The 21,406-nt window shown below is 41.9% G+C and overlaps 1 protein-coding gene across 4 annotated transcripts in view; it reads left to right on the plus strand.

The window, feature by feature from the left end:
* AGO1 (argonaute RISC component 1) overlaps nt 1–21,406 on the plus strand; it is a 36,335-nt gene that overhangs the window by 10,033 nt on the left and 4,896 nt on the right. For 3 of the 4 annotated variants that reach the window (XM_032877230.1, XM_032877232.1, XM_032877233.1), the window contains 13 exons: nt 99–233; nt 386–473; nt 1,131–1,278; nt 5,074–5,193; nt 5,561–5,692; nt 5,823–5,956; nt 9,464–9,648; nt 16,205–16,364; nt 16,550–16,640; nt 17,704–17,898; nt 19,791–19,925; nt 20,469–20,570; nt 21,105–21,304. In XM_032877230.1, the coding sequence (XP_032733121.1) occupies nt 99–233; nt 386–473; nt 1,131–1,278; nt 5,074–5,193; nt 5,561–5,692; nt 5,823–5,956; nt 9,464–9,648; nt 16,205–16,364; nt 16,550–16,640; nt 17,704–17,898; nt 19,791–19,925; nt 20,469–20,570; nt 21,105–21,304 (1,825 nt within the window). The remainder of the gene's footprint in view (nt 1–98; nt 234–385; nt 474–1,130; nt 1,279–5,073; nt 5,194–5,560; nt 5,693–5,822; nt 5,957–9,463; nt 9,649–16,204; nt 16,365–16,549; nt 16,641–17,703; nt 17,899–19,790; nt 19,926–20,468; nt 20,571–21,104; nt 21,305–21,406) is intronic. The other variant, XM_032877231.1, reaches the window with a different exon arrangement.

A 21,406-nucleotide genomic window follows, 5' to 3' on the forward strand; every position in this document is an offset into this window, starting at 1 on the left:
TCCCAATACCCTATAAGGAAGAGGGTGTAAAGAGCAGTGCCTCCATTTATTCTGAAAGACCAAACCTGAGCTGAGCTGTATCCACCCTGTCCCCACAGTCTCAGCCACTGCCTTCTACAAGGCACAGCCGGTAATTGAGTTCATGTGTGAGGTGCTGGACATCAGGAACATAGACGAGCAACCCAAGCCCCTCACAGACTCTCAGCGTGTGCGTTTCACCAAGGAGATCAAAGGTGAGGACCCAACCAGGTGGGGAAGGGAAATAGCACCACTTTGTCTTTAGTCCTAAAAGGAAATCCCCTTGGGATATATTCAGGGGAGAGGCCAAGCCTGGGCGCATGAGCAGCCTTTTCCAACCCTGACAAAAGCAGTGTGTGTATCCCAGGGCTAAAGGTGGAAGTGACCCACTGTGGACAGATGAAGAGGAAATACCGTGTGTGTAATGTTACCCGCCGCCCTGCCAGCCATCAGACGTGAGTTGACGGGCTGCTAAGCCATACCTTAGTGGAAGAGGGCTGATATTTCAGCATAACTTCTTTCACTCTCCTCCCTCTCCCCGAACCCTAACAGCCTTGAGGATGAGCCCTTTTTTCAAAGATAAGCTGTGGGAGTTTGGCATCCATCCTCCAAACTTCCCAGATCCTTGATACTCTCCTTAACATTTTTACCTTCTTGGTCTCCACCTTTCATCCTTGGGCCTTTACTATAGAACAAGAGTATTCCCCTGACTGCTGCCTCAGTTCTGTAAATGTAAGGATCTTTCACAACTTACTCTTCCTTCTGAAAAAGAAGGCAGGGCTCCTGGGCTAGACCTTGGGGAATTTGTCATAGATTCTGTCCACCTCCTTGACCTCAGACTACTGGACTATGAGTCTCTGCTGTGTGTTGGACTTTATGGTCAGCACTAGAAATGCATATGAGTCAGATACGGTCTTGAGTATTGTGGAACTTGCCTTTCAAATCTTTTGTCTTCCCTCTCAGAGCCCTGTCTTGCCTGTTTTCCCGTGAATGGCAGTGCTCAAAGAGGCTGGATAGGGATGAAGCCAAGTCTGGGGCTTCCCGTGGTTGTAAGTCTAAAGAGGTGGGATTAAGTGCTGGGCTCTGACACTTCCTTCCCTTCCCCCAAACAGGTTTCCCTTGCAGCTAGAGAGTGGACAGACTGTGGAGTGCACCGTGGCACAGTATTTCAAGCAGAAATATAACCTTCAGCTCAAGTATCCCCACCTGCCCTGCCTGCAAGTTGGCCAGGAACAAAAGCATACCTACCTGCCCTTAGAGGTGAGGCTGCCAAGTAATGGCTGGCTTGGAGAACAAGCATTGTACCTGCACACTGATGATCAGAGGTGTGTTCTCCCATTCGTAGTCTCTCATTCTCATTTTGAAGCTTGGAAAATTGACGTTCTGAGAGGTATGAGGTCATTTTGTGAATTGTAGGCCTCATTCTTACCTGCTAATTTCTTTCGTTATTCCCCATCCTGCTATCATGTTCTTTTAGGACTGCCAGGTAAGGTGAAAGCTGTATTTATGTTTAATAAATAAGTAGTTCATTCAGGACAAGAGATTTCAGATACCTGAATTCATTTTAATTTTTATTTCTCATATCCTGTCTTAACTTTCGATTTTTCTTACCTGGAGCTGGGGATCCTAAAGGATCTAGAGATACAAGTATACCTTATTTTCCAGAAAATAGAGATATCTGTTAGTTACAGTGTGAATGCTATTCACTGTTATCACTGTGGTGATCGGTGTGTTCCTTTTGAAAAGGTTTTAACCCCAAGATTTATCATATCTTTATGCTTTAACAGATCTTTGAAATCCTGCAGTTCAAGAATAGAAATACTATTTAAATCCTAGAATACAAATGCAGAACCATTGGGCTATATTTGATTTGGTATATACTAGCCAAAATGTGTAATGAGAAACTACTGCTGACTTCTTCATTGTTTAGTCCGGTACTACTCAAACTGTGGTCAGTAGACCAATAGCAACAGATACTACTTGGGGGACTTGTTTGAAATGTGGGACTTGTTTGAAATGTGAAACAAGTGGGACTTGTTTGAAATGTGGAATCTCAGGTTCCACCTAGAACTGTTGAATCAAAATCTTTTAACAAAATCCAGAGAGGATTCATATGAACATTAAAATTGGAGGAGCACTAACCTAGAATAACATCTCACTCTGTTTCCGCAGCAAGAGTCAAATAGCTGGGACCAAAGCTCAAGCCTTCCATTAGCTTCTGGGATTTTAGAGCTAACCAGAGGAAATTAGGCAGAGGGAAGATAAGATCCCAAAACCTAAGAACTCTGACTTAAGTTAATAGCTGTTGATGTGGGCACCTGGGTGGCTTATTGGGTTAAGCCTCTGCCCTCGGCTCAGGTCATGGTCTCAGGGTCCTGGGATGGAGCCCCGCATTGGGCTCTCTGCTCGGCGGGAAGCCTGCTTCCCCCTCTTTCTCTGCCTGGCTCTCTGCCTACTTGTGATCTCTGTCTCAAATAAATAAATAAAATCTTAAAAAAAAAAAAAAGCTGTTGATGCACGGAAAGTGGGATGAAGACAGTATGTTCTCTTGAGGTGAAAGCAGGAGTCTTTAAAGACTAATCTAGCTAAGTAGATAGGCTTTAGTTAATATCTTCTGCAAGCTAAGATTTTTAGCAAATTAACATTACTTCTGTGTAAACATTAGTTTCCAAGGTGAATAATTTATATAATGACATATTTTTATTCTTATTATCATTTGTTTATTTAACAAATATTAATTGAGCTCCTGCTGTGTGTTATTTGCTCTTTTAGGTGCCGGGAATGTAGAGATTAACAAGACAGACAAGGTCCCTGCTGTCGTAGAGCTTAATATTCCAGAAGGGGGAGATAGACAATAAATAAGATAGTTTGACATAGCTGTAAGTGGTATAAGAATAATAAAACAGATAAAGGGGACAGAAGTCAGGGAGGGTCTCTTTTAGGTGACATTTGAGTCCTAAATTTTGAGTTAGAGACAACCTTCATTAACATGAGGGAAAATCCTTCCAGGCAGGAAGTAAGTAATAAGTACAAACTCTCTAAAGCATCAGGGAGCTTGGATTTTTTTAAGAGCTAGAAGGCCATAGTGGCTGGTATGTAGTATATGAGGGGAAAAGTAGTAGGGGATGATTTCAGAGAGAGGTGCAGGGTCCAATCATGTAGGCAATTGTAGCCAGGTGGGATTTTTTTTTTTTTAAATATCACTGTTTAGAATAACTTTATCAAGATATAATTTGTATACATAAAACTTACCCTCTTAAAATGAATAGTTCAGTGGTTTTTAGTATGTTTAAAATTGTATAACCATCATTATTATCTAATTCTGAAATATTTCATCATTTCCGGAAGAAAACCCATATCCATCAGTAGTCACTTACACTTCTTCTCTCACCAATCAGCCCTTAGTAATCACTAATCTATTTCTGTCTTTGTGCATTTGTCTGTTCTGGACATTTCATATGAGTAAAATTATATAATATATGCCTTTTTTTGACTGGCATATTCCACTTAGCATAATGTCTTTAAGGTTCATTAAATTGTATCATGTGTCAGAATTTTTTTTCCTTTTCAGGGCTAAATAATATTTTTTGGTACATATATGCCACATTTTTTAATCCATTCCTTCACTGATGGATACATTAGGTTGATTTCACTTTTTTAGCTATACTGAATAATGTTGCTATGAATATAGGTGTACAGATATTCTAGTCCCTGCTTTCACTTCTTTTGAGTACATACTCAGATGTAGATTTACTGAATCATATTGTAATTATGTGTTTAACTTTGTGAGGATTCACCATACTGTTTCCACAGTGGCTGTACATTTCATGTTCTCATGAGCAATGCACAGGGTTCCAATTTCTCCATATCCCTGCTTTAGTTTTTTCCCTAATGTTGATTCTGTAGCTTAAATTATCTGTCAAGAGTGCCACAACTTTAAGGTGCTTTTAAGAAGGCAACCTCCTAAATTTTAACAATTCTAGATTTTTATTAATTGAATTGACTAATTTTATATTCTTTGGGATATGGAATTTAAGGGCAGGTGACCTTGTCCTGGTTTTCCTACCATTGTTCATGATAAACTTCGGAAATTAGGAGGAAAACCAGTACTTAAATAGTGTTGGCCCTACGTGAACAAATCATACATTTCATTTTATGTAACTCCTCACAACAACCTTGTAGACAGCTAGTGTTTTATCCCGTGACTGAAATTAAAGAAGCAGAGTCTCAGAGTAGTTAAGAGACCTGCCCAAGTTAATATCAGCTAGAAATGGCAAAGCTGGACTTCAAACTCAAGTCCTTCCAAACTACTGGCTCTCTCTACTCTGCCAAAAGGCTTCCTGTTCACAGCATCTTGAATATAGTATATTGGGGAATGGAAGTCCTGTACTCTACTAGAAAGTCTTTTTTCTGATCTCTGCTGTGTTCTCTTGGGTCCCAAAACAGGAATGCATGGCGGGAACTCACACCAATAGAGGACGCTGTCAGCCAATAGAGACTGATTTCTGTAGTCCAAGGGCTTAGTAATCATCTGTAGGCTGGGGCTCAAGAGTTAAGAGCCATCTCCAGTTCTCCTGGTGGATTGCAGGGACTGCTTGTCACCATTGAAGGGCTGTCTACTAACTTTGGAATCCAGTTCGTGTGTATTGAGTTTTTTAGTATTCAGAAGAGCTCTATACTGGGTCCTTTGGTAAATAATAATTTATGCTAGAGTTTACGGAGTGTTTACTGTGTTCCAGAACTATATGTGGTCCTTTAAGTGCTTTATTTTATTTAGTCTCTGAACAACCCTATGAGATTGTTAACTGTTCACCCCAGTTAACATGAGACCTGAGCCTAGATTTGGCTCTGGATTCCAATTTGTTAATGACAAAGTGGCTATATTGCCTTTTGTATTGTACATGGATATTTTCTAACTTAACTTGTCTCTGCACAAGAGATTTTGCAATCACCTTCCCAGGGCTGACAGCCAAGGTCTCTTCCCTTATTGTGGGGCTCTGGGTACAGGGTGGACTGTACTCAAGCCAGAGCTACCTGTCCTTCTCGTTTCCTCAGGTCTGTAACATTGTGGCTGGGCAGCGCTGCATTAAGAAGTTGACCGACAACCAGACTTCGACCATGATAAAGGCTACAGCTAGGTCGGCCCCAGACAGACAGGAGGAGATTAGCCGCCTGGTCAGTAGGGCTGCAGAGAAATGTGTGCTTGGTTGCTCAGTCAATGGGGCCCCTGGTAGCATAGATGCTTTTCTGCCTTGGCAGGATCCTCAGGAGAACACAAAGTCTGGATTTGTTGCCTGGGATTCCATAGGACTGCTCTTGTTTCTTGACCCTGTAGCTACTTGGCTTCCTATTTCTTTTTCCCTCCTGTATTACTTCCCTGTGTTATCCACTCCCACTTACTTCATTTTCCACTTTCCCCCCCTTTTTAGGGCTATTACTTGCCAGCCCCAGCTGCTCTTCAGGGCTTTCTCCTTGGGACCCAGAGGGTGAGCAGTATTGCCAAGTTGCTGCTCTCCTGAGATCCCCTCCTTTTGTCTTGCAGATGAAGAATGCCAGCTACAACCTAGATCCCTACATCCAGGAATTTGGGATCAAAGTGAAGGATGACATGACGGAGGTGACGGGGCGAGTGCTGCCGGCGCCCATCTTGCAGTACGGCGGCCGGGTGAGCAGGGTCAGGGCCAGACAACATCTCTGGGGCATATGGGAGAGGGGAATTGGGTTTATATAGCCAGGGGCTTTTGCTCCCCTACTCACCTGGCTCTACTGAGGCTCACCTGGGCGCCCCCTCTCCCTATCCCCAGAACCGGGCCATTGCTACACCTAATCAGGGTGTCTGGGACATGCGGGGGAAACAGTTCTACAACGGGATTGAGATCAAAGTCTGGGCCATCGCCTGCTTCGCACCCCAAAAGCAGTGTCGAGAAGAGGTGCTCAAGTAAGGAGTTTTGGTTGTATGGGTGGAAGGGTGGGAAGCACCCTAGAGCTGCCTACCTTCCCCTACCCACAAAGGGCCAAGATTTGATTTGTGGTCTCTTCTTTCTGACTCTTGACACTGCTTCCCTGTGCTTCCTGGCTCAAACTTCTGCCTGTTCCTTTTCTGTCCATCTGTGGTCAAAAGTCTCCATAAGTTGTATTTGTGTCAGAGATGATGATTTTAGGACATGAATCTCCTAAAGGAGACCTGAATTATTTTATTGTTATAATTACTAACATTGGTAGTAAATAATACAGTGATGACTATAATGTTACAGCAACACTACTTAATTTTATGTTTTCTCATTTCATCTTCACAGTGAGTAGGTGGTGGTATTTCCATTTTCAGGAGACTGAGGCTCAAAGAGTACCTTTTACAAGGTTTGCATATCAAGAAGTTGTCAGAGTTGGGATCAAATCAGATCTGAGGCTTCAAAGCTTGTATTCCTCATTGGAAACAAAAGCTCAGCTGGTTCTCTGGGCTCTCCTCTCCTATATACAGAATTTGTTCATTCAGGTCCAAGTGACCTGAATTAGATGAACATGAGTTGTAAGGGCCTCTTAGCTATCTATGGCTGAGGGGCTAGGGACAGATGACAGCAATGAAGAATATGATATAGCCAAATGATTTAAAGGAATACATAAAGGGATTAATGGTCTTGAGTGAATGAATGAATAGTAAAGTCAGTTTTTTTTATTGCGATATTTCAAGTACCGCAAAATTAACCCATTTAAAGTGTATAGTTCACTATTTCCTGTAGTCTTTTGATGTGGTCGCTTCTTATTTGGATCCAGAGTAGGGTCAAAGGGTCAGTGCACACCTAGACTGAGGAAGAGTTGGTGGAGCTGACCACTTTGAGTATTGACAAGGATAATAGAGTATGTGTCCTGGCAGGTTCAGCTGGCATTGGGGATTTCGTAAGAATTAGTTACAGTAGCACCTGATGAATGTAGGGACTCTGGCTGCCCTACCTGTCTTTCTCCCTTCTCCCCTCATAGATATATAACTACCACCATCACTCTTAATAGTTTATTTATTATTAGTTTTTAATTAGTTTTTTATTTTTTTAAATATTTTATTTATTTATTTTGACAAAGACACAGTGAGAAAGGGAACACAAGCAGGGGGAGTGAGAGAGGGAGAACAGGCTTCCCCTGGAACAGGGAGTCTAATGTGGGGCTCAATCCCAGGACCCTGGGATCATGACTGAGCCGAAGGCAGATGCTTAATGACTGACCCACCCAGGCACCCTTAATAGTTTCTTTCCTTTCTTTCTTTTTTTTTTTTTTTAAGATTTTATTTATTTATTTGACAGAGATCACAAGTAGACAGAGAGACAGGCATAGAGAGAGAGAGAGAGGAGGGGAAGCAGGCTTCCTACTGAGCAGAGAGCCTGATGTGGGGCTCGATCCCGGGACCCTGAGATCATGACCTGAGCCGAAGGCAGAGGCTTTAACCCACTGAGCCACCCAGGCGCCCCAATAGTTTCTTTTAAATGAATTCCTCTTGTCCCCCTTCCTGGGGTTTGCAGATTTTAGCGCCTTTTAGATCAGGCCACTCGTAGCCTTGGCTTAGCATTAGAGAGCTGGCCCTTAGCAATGTTGGAAGGGCTCCCAGCTCTCTGCCTTTCTGTCGTCAGCTTGTTGGTAGCTCTGTTCTCTGTATGCGTCTCTCATTCTCATGTTTTTTCCCTGCACAGTTCTTTTGAAAAAATCCTTTGGGGTATTTGGGGGTACAGAAACTGATAAACCTAGAATCTCAGAGTTGGGCATCTGTTCATCAGACATTCCCTTCTCCCAGTGATCCCCAGATGCAAAGGGTAAGAATATGACTTGTACACCTGGGTCAGTGGTACCCAGTTGGTTGTTTGGTTCTGGGCTAAAGATTAAAATCTGAGTCTTTGGGTATGGTAGTGGATGACATTGTCCAGGGAGAATGTACAGGGTGAACAGAGGCTGAATATAAGAACTCTGAGGAACTGGAAAGTAAATAGAGCAAAGTTCCTAAGTGTGAGTGAGGGGATGGGATCCAGAGCACAGGAAAAGGCATCCTTTCTGCTAAGAGAGAGGGAGAAGTGAAGATGGCTGTGGAGGTAGAGAAATTGGTAATTGGGAATGGATGAGGGAGTCCTATGGTCAACCCTTAGAATTTTTCTTTTGGCTAAAGAAGTTCTGTTACCTCCACTGTATCCCTTTTAGGAGAGGATTTCAAGATCTTCCCTATTGTAGACTTCTTTCAACATGTGACCTCCAGCAGAGAACACAATAGTTAAGTGTGATTTGGTGGTAGAGAAAAGATTGGGTATACCACTTTCTTTGAAGTAGAGACCCACTTACTAAATTTGACTTAACTAAGTTTGATACCTTTATATTCTCCATATTAGTTCAGTTCCTCTAATGTGGTCACTATCATGAACTATTATGACTTTCCATCTAATTTATGTTTTATGTACCTGTATATAAATGATTTTAAAACATTTTAAAAGATTTATTTATTTTAGAGAGAGAGAGACAGCTCAGGGGTAGGGAAGTGGGGAAGTGGGAAGGGGCAGAAGGAAAGGGTGAGAGAAACCCAAGCAGACTCCAAGCTGAGCATGGTGCCCAACGTGGGGCTCAATCTCATGACCCTGAGATCATAACCCAGCCAAAACCAAGGGTCAGAGTTCAACCACATATGTCACCAAGGCGCCCCCCAAATGATTTTAAATTTTACATAACAGTATCATACTGTATTTATGTTTGCTTTTTTTTACTAGATACGTGAAAAAATAGTTATTTTCTCACTATATAGGCTTCTGAATCTATCGTATTTGTATGTATATACTATATAATGTCCCCTAAGTAATTGTTTTTATTCTCTGTATGTTTTTACTCTAAATGTAGGATTTTCAAGTTAAATTTTCTGCTATTTCAATCTATCATCGTACGTATATAGCTTGATTTTTTAAATCTGCATGTGTACCCTTTCTTCCAACTTTGTCTTCCTTTCCTAGCGTAAAGCCCCAGAGCCAAAGGAAAGAAGCTTGTTTAATTATTTGCTCTTAGGCTTAAAAGAATCAGTAGGGGAGGAGGGAGCTCATTTTTACTGAGTACCTCCTGTGCTTTGAACACTGTTGGAGTTTATTTTAATATGAACAGAGGCCTGTCTCTTGGGCATTTGCGTATTGCTGTGGACTTAGTGCACACGAATCAGCTACTTGAGTGGGACAAGGTAGGGACTCAGAATTCCCACAGGTCCCTTCTCTGGGCTCCCTTGGCTCTCTGCTTATACCATTGAATACTTAGCAAGTGTGATTTTTGTCCTACTCAACTATAAATTTGGTTTTTTACACTGGCGGTGATCACGTCTCTTTTATGTCAGAATTTCTCATTGGCTGTCCTAGTGCTAGGTACCTAAGATAGTGGCATTTGTTCAGTGGTATTGAAGTGGGACTCACCGCCTCCTGTCATGACCATACTTGTGCTGCAGGAACTTCACAGACCAGCTACGGAAGATTTCCAAGGATGCAGGGATGCCCATCCAGGGCCAGCCTTGCTTCTGCAAATACGCGCAGGGGGCAGACAGCGTGGAGCCCATGTTCCGGCATCTCAAGAACACCTACTCAGGGCTGCAGCTCATTATCGTCATCCTGCCAGGGAAGACGCCAGTGTATGGTACAGTTCTCTGGGGACAGTGATAATGAAGATAGGACTTTTCTCAGGGTAGCTCCCTTGAGGCTTCTAGGGGGGACTCATGTGGGTTCTTTGCTCTAGCCAGAGTTCTTCCTTAATATCATCATTCCTTTTGAAGGAGAAATAATAGCCTGTATGAGCCTTTGAGTTATCCCAGGTCCTGCTTATCTGCTCACACTCCATCCCAGTAACATTTACTGGGGTCCTCTGTGTGTTGATCTTTATGCCAGGGTAAGCTGAGCCAGATAAAGATACAGCTCAGTCCAGATTCCTTCCTATTCCTAGGAGTGTGTTGTCTATCAGGACATTGTGTAGCACACTCAAGCAGAATTTGTGGTGGTTCAGTAAGTGGTTTGTTGCCTGGGAATGACTTAGACTTTCTGAGAAGTTTTCTCTCTCTCCCACTTTTATTTTTTTTTAAAGATTTTACTTATTTATTTGACAGACAGGGATCACAAGTAGGCAGAGAGGCAGGCAGGCGGGTGGCGGCGGGAAGCAAGCTTCTTGCTGAGCACAGAGCCTGATGCAGGGCTCAATCCCAGGACCCTGGAACCATGACCCGAGCCAGAGGCAGAGGCTTTAACCCACTGAGCCACCCAGGCACCCCAGTAGATCTCTCCCACTTTTAAGAATAGGGATGGCTTTATATATCTCTGGCTCAGTTCCTTTACTCTGTGTTCCCAGCACCTCTCCTGTTTCAGAAGAAGAGATGTCCCTTCTCTTACCTTGTTCAACCCATGTACGCTTTTGTTCCCATCTCATCCTGCCGCTTTTGGGACTTGATACTCTTTCATCCTGAAACTTGTCTAGATTCCCCATCCAAGAGTACATTACCACAGTCATGCCATCTCCTTTAGCTTTTGTCTTCTGTTTCTTGTTTTTCTTCATCATACTTTTTGAATGAGTTCTCCACATTCTCTAGACCCACTTCCTCACCACCCACTTACTCCTTTGACTCTTTCATCTGTCTTACCTCTAACTTTCTCCAAAACTTCCCTGCAGAGAGCCATCTGTGACCTTTGTCACTTTTCTTCACTTGACTTCCTCCTCTCTTTAATTATTTTTGTTATTACCACATATGCCTGGTATTTTCCAGATTTCTATACCCTGCCTTTTCTATCTTTACATTCTAGTGAAATTTTCATTTATGTCAGTTGCTTACATCATTACCTCTTATTAATATATATTATAATGTATTATTAAATCTTGGTCCAACCCTTGATCTCTCTGCTGTTCCCATCTGTCCCTTTGACCTTTCTCGCTTCTGTAAGCGTTTATTAATCACTTACTGTGTATCAAACACTGTGCTAGGTTCTAAATACATTGGTGAATGAAACAGATGTAGTCTCTGCTCTTACAATTTGTTTTGGTGGACATCTCTTTAGTAGCTTATCTTCTCTTTTTATCAGTAAGCTCTTTTCTTTGTCTTCTGTGTTTGACATCATAATTGCTTCTTGGTACTTTGATCCAAACTCTGGAGGCAGTCCGTCTTCTCTTTGCTTCATCTCCATCATCATCTTTTTTACTGTCTTAATATCTATTCTCTGCTCTCCACCCACACTTCTCAACTGAATTCTAACATTTTTTCTTAAATCTTTCTTGAATAAGAAAGGTTTTTCATTTACTGGATGAGCCCTTTTGTGACTCTGCTCCCCCCAAAAAACCTTCATTGGTATGAATTCACAAAATAAAAATTTTCAGGGCCATGATCTTAGTTTAACCTTTTTAGCTTTATCTTGTACTATTCCCTTTGCCACACATACTAGAAAGATCACTTGTTCTGGAATTAGATAGAAATAGATTTTAATTCTGGCTATGGCAGTGTACTGATTTAGGCAAAGTACCTAACCTTTTTGAGCCTCATGAATTAATTATATAAAAAGCAACATCTATGGGGCGCCTGGGTAGCTCAGTCATTGGGCGTCTGCCTTCCACTTAGGTCATGATCCCAGTGTCCTGGGATCAAGCCCGTCAGGCTCTCTGCTCAACAAGGAGCCTGCTTCTCCCTCTATGGCTCCCCCTGCTTATGTTCCCTCCCTTGCTATGTCTCTCTCTGTGTGTCAAATAAATAAATAAAATCATTAAAAAAAAAAAAAAAGGCGACATCTAGCACAGTGCCTGGCACATAGTAGATACTCTAAATGCCTCCTTCTTTCCTTCCTTCCTTCCTTTCTTAAGACTTTATTTACTTATTCACGAGAGATGGCCACAGGGAGGCAGAGGGGAGAAACAGGATCCCAAGGAGCCCGGAGCCCAATATGGGACTCAATCCCCAAACCTCAGGATTGTGACCTGAACTGAAGACAGATTCTTAACCGGCTGAGCCACCCAGATGCCCTAAATGCTCATTTCTTGCCTCTGCTTTCTAATCTCTGGCTTTGTTTACATCATTTGCCTTTTTCTAGAGTATCTAAGTACTCTTCTTCTTATCCCCCTGTTCCCCTTAAAATTCTCTCAAGTCTCAATTTAAGTGTATTTATTTCTGGAAGCCATCTCTCATCCTACCTAAAGGATAAATCTTTTTGGATTCCTCTGGAAATTTTATCAGGCTGCTAATCAGTTACTGCCTTCCTTGATACTATTTTGAGCATAGAGTAGATCTTATTTTGCTCTGAAACCTTCTTCCCTCTGCACATATAAACATAAGCTAGAGCCTTCCACTGACATGATACTCAGTAATTGCTTATGGAGGGAAGTTGGTTCACCTCCACTTCATGCCTCTGGGCCTTTATTGATAGCCCTTGGATGCAAAATAAGGATACTTCTTAGGAGAACTGCCTTGAGTAATTATCCGCATTTCTAGTTCCCTCCATTAAGGGGAGAGTCCAGTATTGGCTTGCTTGGGGAATAGTATAGTACAGCATGCTTGGGGAAGACAGTGCTTATTTAGAGAATTGTCCCCACCCTGGGCTCAGTAATGCTATATTCTCTCTCCAGTCTCAACCTTGATTAGGACCTTGGGTTTCTTCTGCTTACATTCTGTTCCTTGATTATGTGCCATTTGGACAATTAAGACAATTAATTGCCTAGGAATTAAGCCAGCAGATAAGAGTAGCAGTTATTCTGAAGACCCTCATCTTCCCTTCTTGGAGGCCAAAGCAAGGTCTAGTTGCATTGTGATTGCCTGAGCGTATAGAAGGACAGTGTTACATTTGTCCAGTTCTGATCTGGTACCACATCTCATCCTGTCCTTAGTATTTTTAACTCCTTCCTCTCCACTAAATTAATGATATTATCCCTTTTTTTTTATGTAAACTTTTTATTGTAGTATACATAAAGAAATCCTAAGAGTTCAGTTGAATGAATTTTTACAATATGTCACAGCAGGGTAAGTGGTACCCATTTTTGCAAGCAAAACATTACCACAACCTCAGGCTGCCAGTCACTACAGCTCCCCATCAATGGTAATCACTATTTTGGCTTCTAATGCCATAGATTCATTTTAACAGTCTTGGAAATTTGTGTAAATGAATCATTTATTAGGTACTTTTTTGTGTCTGGCTTTTACTCAACATGCTTATTATGAGATTCATCCATGTTTAATTGTGGTTTGTTACAGTTTTTCCATTAGATGAATATAACACAATTTACATTCTGCCATCAGTGGTCTTACTTGTATTGTTTCCAGCTTTTATTGTTACAAATAAAGGCTCAGTGAACATTCTTGTATGTATCCTTTGAACATATATACCCATTTCCATTGGGTGTATAGCTAGCAGGAATTTTATTTATTTATTTATTTATTTATTTATAAAGATTTTTTTTCTGTTTGTTAGAGAATAAGAGAGCATAGGTGGGGGAATAGCAGACAGGGATAAACAGGCTCCCAGCTGAGTAAGGAGCCCGAAGCGGGGCTCGATCCCAGGACCCTGAGATCATGACCCGAGCTGAAGGCAGAGACTTAACTGAGTGAGCCACCTAGGTGGTCCTCTAGGAGGAATTTTATTTTTTATTAATTAATTAATTTGTATTTATTTATTTTTTTTTAAAGAGATTTTATTTATTTGACAGAGAGATCATGAGGGAGAAGCAGGCTCCCCGCTGAGCAGAGAGCCCCATGTGGGGCTTGATCCCAGGACCCTGAGATCATGACCTGAGCCGAAGGCAGAGGCTTTAACCCACTGAGCCACCCAGGCACCCCTAGGAGGAATTTTAAATGTATAGTTTACACTTCCACCATCAGTGTATGAGAATTCTAGATATTTTATATCCTTACCAAACTTGATATTGTCTCTTCATTTTAGCTGTTTTTGTGGTATCTAGTGATACTGTGTTGTGCTTTTAATTTGATTTCTCTGATGATTGATAAAGTTGGGTATCTTTTTATATGTATGTTGGCTATTTCACTGGCCTCTTTTGTAAAGTTTTTACTCAAGTCTTTCCCTTTTCTTTTCATTGCCTTAACTACCTTTTTTTAATTGATTGATTTATAGGTGATTGATTTCTAATTGAGTTATAATTCTTTTGTTTAATATATATGTGTATTATATATATCTTTTCTGCTTTGTGGTTTGCCTTTTTTTTTTTTTTAATTTTATTTATTTATTTGACACAGAGAGAGAGAGATCACAAGTAGGCAGAGAGGCAGGCAGAGAGAGAGGGGGAAGCAGGCTCCCTGCTCAGCAGAGAGCCCAATGTGGGGCTCGATCCCAGGACCCTGAGATCATGACCTGAGCCGAAGGCAGAGGCTTTAACCCACTGAGCCACCCAGGCGCCCCGTGGTTTGCCTTTTTATTTTCTTAATGGAATCTTTGTTGAGCAGAAATTTAAAATTTAAATGTAGGCCAATTTGTGTAACATTTTTTCTTTATGGCTAGTAATTTCTGTGTCCTGTTTAAGAAATCCCAAAATCGTAACATATTAGTCTATTTTTTTAAAAATATGTGTTTTTTTTTTATTTATGTTTTTAACCTTTCACATTTAGAATTAGTCTGTCTCCTTCAGAAACTCTTGCTTTCTCTGTTCCCTGGCAGTTCCTCTGCTGGTGCAAAGCCTAGAAACAGCATGTATACCCAGGGTAAAAGCAGCTGCAGAAGATAGCTCACCTTGGTGAGATTCTTTTCCTCTCTGAAGTTTATGCCCCTTCAGTTCTTGTCTCAGCACCTCTCTCTTGCCTTCAGAGGATGATTTCTGTTTTTGTCTGGCTTTTTAAATGTTATCTGCAGAAGCATTGGTTGGTCACTAACTACTCTATCTCTCTTGGTAGTGGAAATGATTCTTTTAGCTTTTTAAACATGTTCAGGTCTCATTGAAAACATACTAAATCCTTCATTGATCCCACATCTCCTCCTTGGCACTTTATATCACCAAAATAGTTTGTACCCCTATGCATTAGTTTTTTGCCTTGATATCAATTCAAAGGACATTTATGGGGGCTCTTGGGTAGTTCAGACTGTTAAGTTGTCCGACTCTTGATCTCAGCTTAGGTCGTGATCTTAGAATTGTGCGTTTAAGCCCCGCATTGGACTTTATGCTGGGCGTAGAGCCCATTTTAAAAAACAAACAAACAAAAACAAAGGATATTTCTGGTCTTTATTTTACTAGATCACATAGTGTTTGATTTTGTTGAATACTTGCTCCTTCTTGAAACCCTCTCTTCCCTTGGTGTTCATGATACAATACTGTCTTCCTCCTAGTTTTCTGGGTATTTCTCCTTTGCAAACCCATCTTCTTAACTGTTTGGCAAATATTAGAAGTTCCTCAAGATTCAGATGTAAGCTCTGCTCATTTCACCTGTTCTCTTCCTTGATGATCTCATGAAGATCATGCTTTTAATTACTATCTGTATAAAATATCTAACAAATTTGTATCTCCTTTCAAGCTGCTTTTGAGCTCCCAACTATTATTCTCATTGCCTAATTGATATCCTCACTGAGATGACCAAAAGCACTTCAAATTCAAAGTGTTTCAAATACAGCTTATGACCTATCTGTTTTATTACAAAAACTAGAAGCTTGACGTTATCCATAAAAATTCTTTTCCCTTACATATATTATCTCTGAGTCCCTTAAAGATTTATTGAATCTGTTTGATTCTTTCCATCTAAGTGACTGTTTTCTTAGTACAAGCTATCTTTAATTCTTGTTAGATCAGTCTGATGACCACATTCTTTCTCTCATACCATGGTTCCTTTGCTCTCCTTTTTAGTTACCTTGGCCTTTTAGTTTCTCAAACATTTCTTCTATCAGAGTGCATTTTTGCATGCTGTTCCCTTTGTCTGGAATGCTGTCCCTCAACTCTGCCTCTCTTCTAAGTGCTTTTCTACCTTTGGGTTTCGTTTCTATCATTATTTAATCCTTTCCTTATTACCCCTTATTATATGCTCTCATATTTTCATGAAGTTTTCTGTTACAGCATTTATCATTGTTGTACTTTTCATGACTTTTAAAACTAATCGCTAGACAGTAGTCACTATGATTAGGGACCCTGTGTTTCTGGTTACCATTGTGTTCTTACCACCTCGTATCCTGCCTGACATCTAATCACCATTCAGTAAATATTTGTTGAATGCACTAATTACTTCTCTCCCTACTTACAGCTGAAGTGAAACGTGTTGGAGATACACTCTTGGGAATGGCTACACAGTGTGTGCAAGTGAAGAATGTGGTCAAGACCTCGCCTCAGACTCTGTCCAATCTCTGCCTGAAGATCAATGTCAAACTTGGTGGCATTAACAACATCCTAGTCCCACACCAGCGGTATGAACTGTGTTGCCCACTTGCCCTGTCAAGCAAGATACCATGTTGGGGATTGACAAAAATAATAGGACTCTGGCCAGGCAGAGTAAATCAGACACAAGAGAGAGATGACCAAAATGGGTGATAGATGGTGCCAGGAAGAGATGACCGAACTCCTCACCATTTGTTTTCTCTTCTTTGTTTAGCTCTGCCGTGTTTCAACAGCCAGTGATATTCCTTGGAGCAGATGTTACACATCCCCCAGCAGGGGATGGGAAAAAACCTTCTATCACAGCAGTGAGTGATACTCTCCAGCTTCTTCTTAAGGTTCTCATTTTAGCTCTGAGCACCAAAGACTACACATAATCTCCTTTTCTCAGCTCTGATGCTTGACCTTTCATAAGAACTTTTTTTTCAGCTGGTCATCCCCATTATCCACTCCCTTGGTATCTTCATAAAACTAACTCTAGATGGTATCTGTTTTTCAGAGAGAGCAGTGAGAGTGTAGGCGGTGGCCAGAGACTTCGGCCAGTCTCCATCACTCTTGCTCTGTGTTCAGATTTCTCTCTCTCCATGCCCACTTCTGGGATATGGGAAAGACCATGTCTCTTCTCCGAAATCCTTATGAAGGTGGTTACTTAGTTGCTGGAACTAACGTTTCCTCTTCCCCATTTCTACCCCTGGTCCATCTAGTAGATTAGATGTCTTTCCAATCCCTCTCCTGACTTCTCTGCTCCCCATCCCTAGAGGCTTCCAAATTGCTAGCGGGATCAAACCTTCCTTCCCACTTCTCTTTTCTCAACCCTCATGTTTCTCTAGGCAGACTGGGCTAAGCACAGTAAATGCAGGGAAATCCTGTACTATGCTTAACCTTGTTCTCCTTGTAGCCATCTGTCCTAGGCTCTGGCCACTGTCCCCTTTGAAAATTATGTTACTCCTACCTCCTGCAGGAACACTCTTCACTGTGGTTCCTGGGTAGATTAGTACTTGAATTGAGAAAAGGACAAACTTCTGGCTCCTTGAGCTAGTAGTGCCAAACCTTCACATGACCTCCTGCAAGGGGTAAGAAAATTGAACTTACTAGGTACTTAGGGCTAGGTCCTATGCAAGGTTTTATACATATACCATAGTAGCACTGCCGGCAGGTGTCTTTCTTAACCTATTGAGAGGAGGAAAATGATCAGGTGGATTAAATAACTTCTGCATGCATGAAAGAGCGTGAAACCAGGACTTACTGAATCCAAAGCCCTGCTAATTTGATTACATAGTTTTCTTGCTAAGAAGCTTCCCCAAATCTACATTCTAACAGTGTTGGAAGGGTGGTGGTTCTGGAGGCTGATCCTGCCTCTTTGATTGTTAGGTGGTAGGCAGTATGGATGCCCATCCCAGCCGTTACTGTGCTACTGTGCGGGTGCAGCGACCCCGGCAGGAGATCATTGAAGACTTATCCTACATGGTGCGTGAGCTGCTCATCCAGTTCTACAAGTCTACCCGCTTCAAGCCTACCCGCATCATCTTCTACCGAGATGGGGTTCCTGAAGGCCAGCTCCCCCAGGTAGGGCCCAAAATAGGTGGAGAAAACCTTCACATTGGGGCCAGAGGGCCTAATGGGTGCAAAGTGTACTGCTCCTTTTTTTTTAAAAGCTCTTGGCATTGGGAGGTAGTACTTCTTTGAGAGCTTTGCTAAATGGCAGTAGGCTTAGGAGCAGAGATTACAACTGAGAGGTGGTGTGCATAAGCATCCAAAGACCTGTCTTGTAACAGAAGAGCCTCAGTGCATGTTTACTCATTGATTCATGTTGAACACTGATTCTTTAGACCAGTAGTTCTCAAAACTTTAACATGCATCAAGGTCACTTGAAGGGCTTGTTATAACAGTTTTAGGGCTTCAAGACTTTCTGATTCATCGTGGTTCTTTTTTTGTTGTTGTTTTGTAAGATTTTATTCATTTATTTGAGAGAGACACACACAGAGAACATGAGTAGGGGGAGGGACAAAGGGAGAGGGAGAAACCGTTTCCCCACCAAGCAGGGAGCCTGACTTGGGGCTCCATCCCAGGATCCTGGGATCATGACCTGAGCCAAAGGCAGATGATTGACTGACTGAGCCACCCGGGTGCCCTTGGAGTTTGTAGTTGAGAAGTTCCTAGGTAGGTGATGGTCTGGAGGCCACACTTTGAGAACTGCTATTGACTTTACTTCAGAATGTTCCTCCTTTTCTTTGTCCCTGCCAAGCCTTCACATTCTGTTGTTAATAGTATATAATGAACTGGTCTCTTTGACTGCCATTTAATATTAATATAACTGTCATTTATTGGGTACCTCTTATGTACTGTGAATTGTGGTAAGCACTTCATGTGTGTTCTATTTAATGCTTAGAATAACCCTATGAAATAATAATTATTACTGCATTTGGCAGAGAGGAGGCTTGGAAATGTTAAATGATTTCTTCAGTGTCAACTAAGCTAAACACTCAGGGAACTGGGATTCAGATTGGCCTGATTCGAGTTTATGCTCTTAACCATTATGCTCAGTTTTCTCTAAGTCATCCAGTGTTCCCTAAAACAGCAGATGAATTTATCCTATCATTTCTGTGTTCAGGAATGTCTAGTGGCTTCACATAGTCTTGGGTTAAAATTCAAACTGCTTAGCAAAGCAGTCAGCCATTATTAACCCCTACTAGGTTTTCTATGCTTTCACTTAATCTGTTATATTTTTCACAACAGTTTTATGAGGCTGGTCTTATTAGTAACTTTAGTAGATTTGGAGAAAATGAGACTTGGAAGGGCTAAGTAACTTGCTTACAGGAATACAACTAGATAAAGCTTGGGTTTAAATCCAGTTCTAATTGATTTCCATTCTATGGATTTCTACCATAACTTTTTGACTCCCTATATCTGACTTCTGAGACAACGAGGCAACCATTGCATATGGTTATTTACTTGTGGGTTCTTCTTTAGCTAGTCCATATTCTTATAATCCTGCTTCTTTGTAGGACTGAATTCATCTACTCTGTCTGTACCAGTTCCTGAACTATGTGTCTGCTCTTCTCTCGTGGTCTCAACACTGTCTGTTCTTGAAGCTTACAGGGGAATTCCTGTATCCTCCTGACCCTGAAATTGACCTTACTTTGGGCATTGTGGTTTTAGTGATATCTTTGTGCTTTGTTTCTGTGTGTTGATATTAGGTCTCTTTATGCATAGGAACCAGGTGAGTGCTCTCTGCTGATGCCAAGCCTCTTGGCCAATTTTTTGTAGCAACATATCATGTGAACTGAGTATAAAGCTGATTTTGACAGAAAGGCTGTGTCATCTCTCTAATGGTTGCGTGTCTGTTTATAAAGGGAGACTGAGCAAAAATCCATATTACAAATGGCAACTCTTAGTTCACAAAGACTTGACTCAAGAGGAGTTATGTCTCTTTGTCTCCCTCCTTACCTTGTGCTTAGATCCTCCACTATGAGCTGCTGGCCATTCGTGATGCCTGCATCAAACTGGAAAAGGACTACCAGCCTGGAATCACTTATATTGTGGTGCAGAAACGCCATCATACCCGCCTTTTTTGTGCTGACAAGAATGAGCGAGTGAGTGAGAGATCAAGAAAACCACCCATATCCTCTTCCTGTCTCCCTTCTCTTAATATGGAAGAAGCCCTTGAGATAAATCGGGATTTAGTCCTTGGTTTGTCTATCCTCCATAACCCCTTCCCCTAGCTCTTGTCCTTCTTCTGCCACCTCTTTCCCTTTTTTCCTTTCTCCCCGCCTGTCTTATACTTCCTCTCCCTCCTTTTAGCTCCCTGGCCTATAGAGCATATATATGGATCAGTTCCCAGAGAAGGGAAGGGAACTACTATTTTTTGAACTTCTCTTATATGTCAGACACTATACAAGGTGTCTTCCTCACAGCAGCCCTGTGAGGTAGGTACTATTATTACCTCCAGTTTAACCTCAGGAAGCTTAAATGACTTACTAAGGTCATACAGCTAATGAATGGTGAAATCAGCACTTACTGAGAACAGGAATTTCTGCTTTACTTTTGAGATTCTGGTGGGGTCAGTAGAATTGAGTTGGGGCCCTACTTAGGGCGAGGCAGATCTTGGGATCTTGTTTGTCTTTGTCTCTATACAGATTGGGAAGAGTGGTAACATCCCAGCTGGGACAACTGTGGACACCAACATCACCCACCCATTTGAGTTCGACTTCTATCTCTGCAGCCATGCAGGCATCCAGGTAGCTAGGCTATGTCCAGGGGATTCCAGTGGGTCAGAGATGAGTTGATTATTCCCGCGGCCTCTAAAATACAATAGCTATCATGGAGGGCATTCAGAAAAGGATTATTCTCTTAATAATCCCTTAGCGTACTTAACAGAAGTACATTTTGAACATCTTAGGGGTGCCCATAACAAGGGTGTTTTATGACATACGTGGCTTTGTGTCTGCCTTTTTGTGGGTGGGTCTCCAACCACACTCTCTCTTCTTTCTCTCTCTCTTTCTTTCTTTCTTTCTTTCTTTCTTTCTTTCTTTCAGATTTAATTTATTTGAGAGAGAGTGAGAGGGCACAAGCAGAGGGAGATGGAGAAGCAGGGAGCCTGATGCAGGACTCAGTCCTAGGACCTAGGGATCATGACCTGAGCTGAAGGCAGACATTTCACTGAGCTACCCAGGCGCCCCCAACCACACTGTTAACAGAACAGTGATCCTGTTCCTTAGCATTGGCCATCCCTCTGCCCAACCTGGGGCCCCCTCACCTTCCTATCTTCCCAGGGCACCAGCCGACCATCCCATTACTATGTCCTTTGGGATGACAACCGTTTCACAGCGGATGAGCTCCAGATCCTGACGTACCAGCTGTGCCACACTTATGTACGATGCACACGCTCCGTCTCTATCCCAGCACCTGCCTACTATGCCCGCCTGGTGGCTTTCCGGGCACGATACCACCTAGTGGACAAGGAGCATGACAGGTGAGGCCTGGAATCAAGCTGGCTTCCCTTTTGCTTCCACCTCTGGTACCACATCCTCTCAACTTTCCTTGGGCAGAAGGAAATGAATATCGTACAAGACGA

Source organism: Lontra canadensis, unplaced genomic scaffold (genome assembly GCF_010015895.1).
Source record: "Lontra canadensis isolate GAN:19392208 unplaced genomic scaffold, GSC_riverotter_1.0 scaffold60, whole genome shotgun sequence".
Lineage (NCBI taxonomy): Eukaryota > Metazoa > Chordata > Mammalia > Carnivora > Mustelidae > Lontra > Lontra canadensis.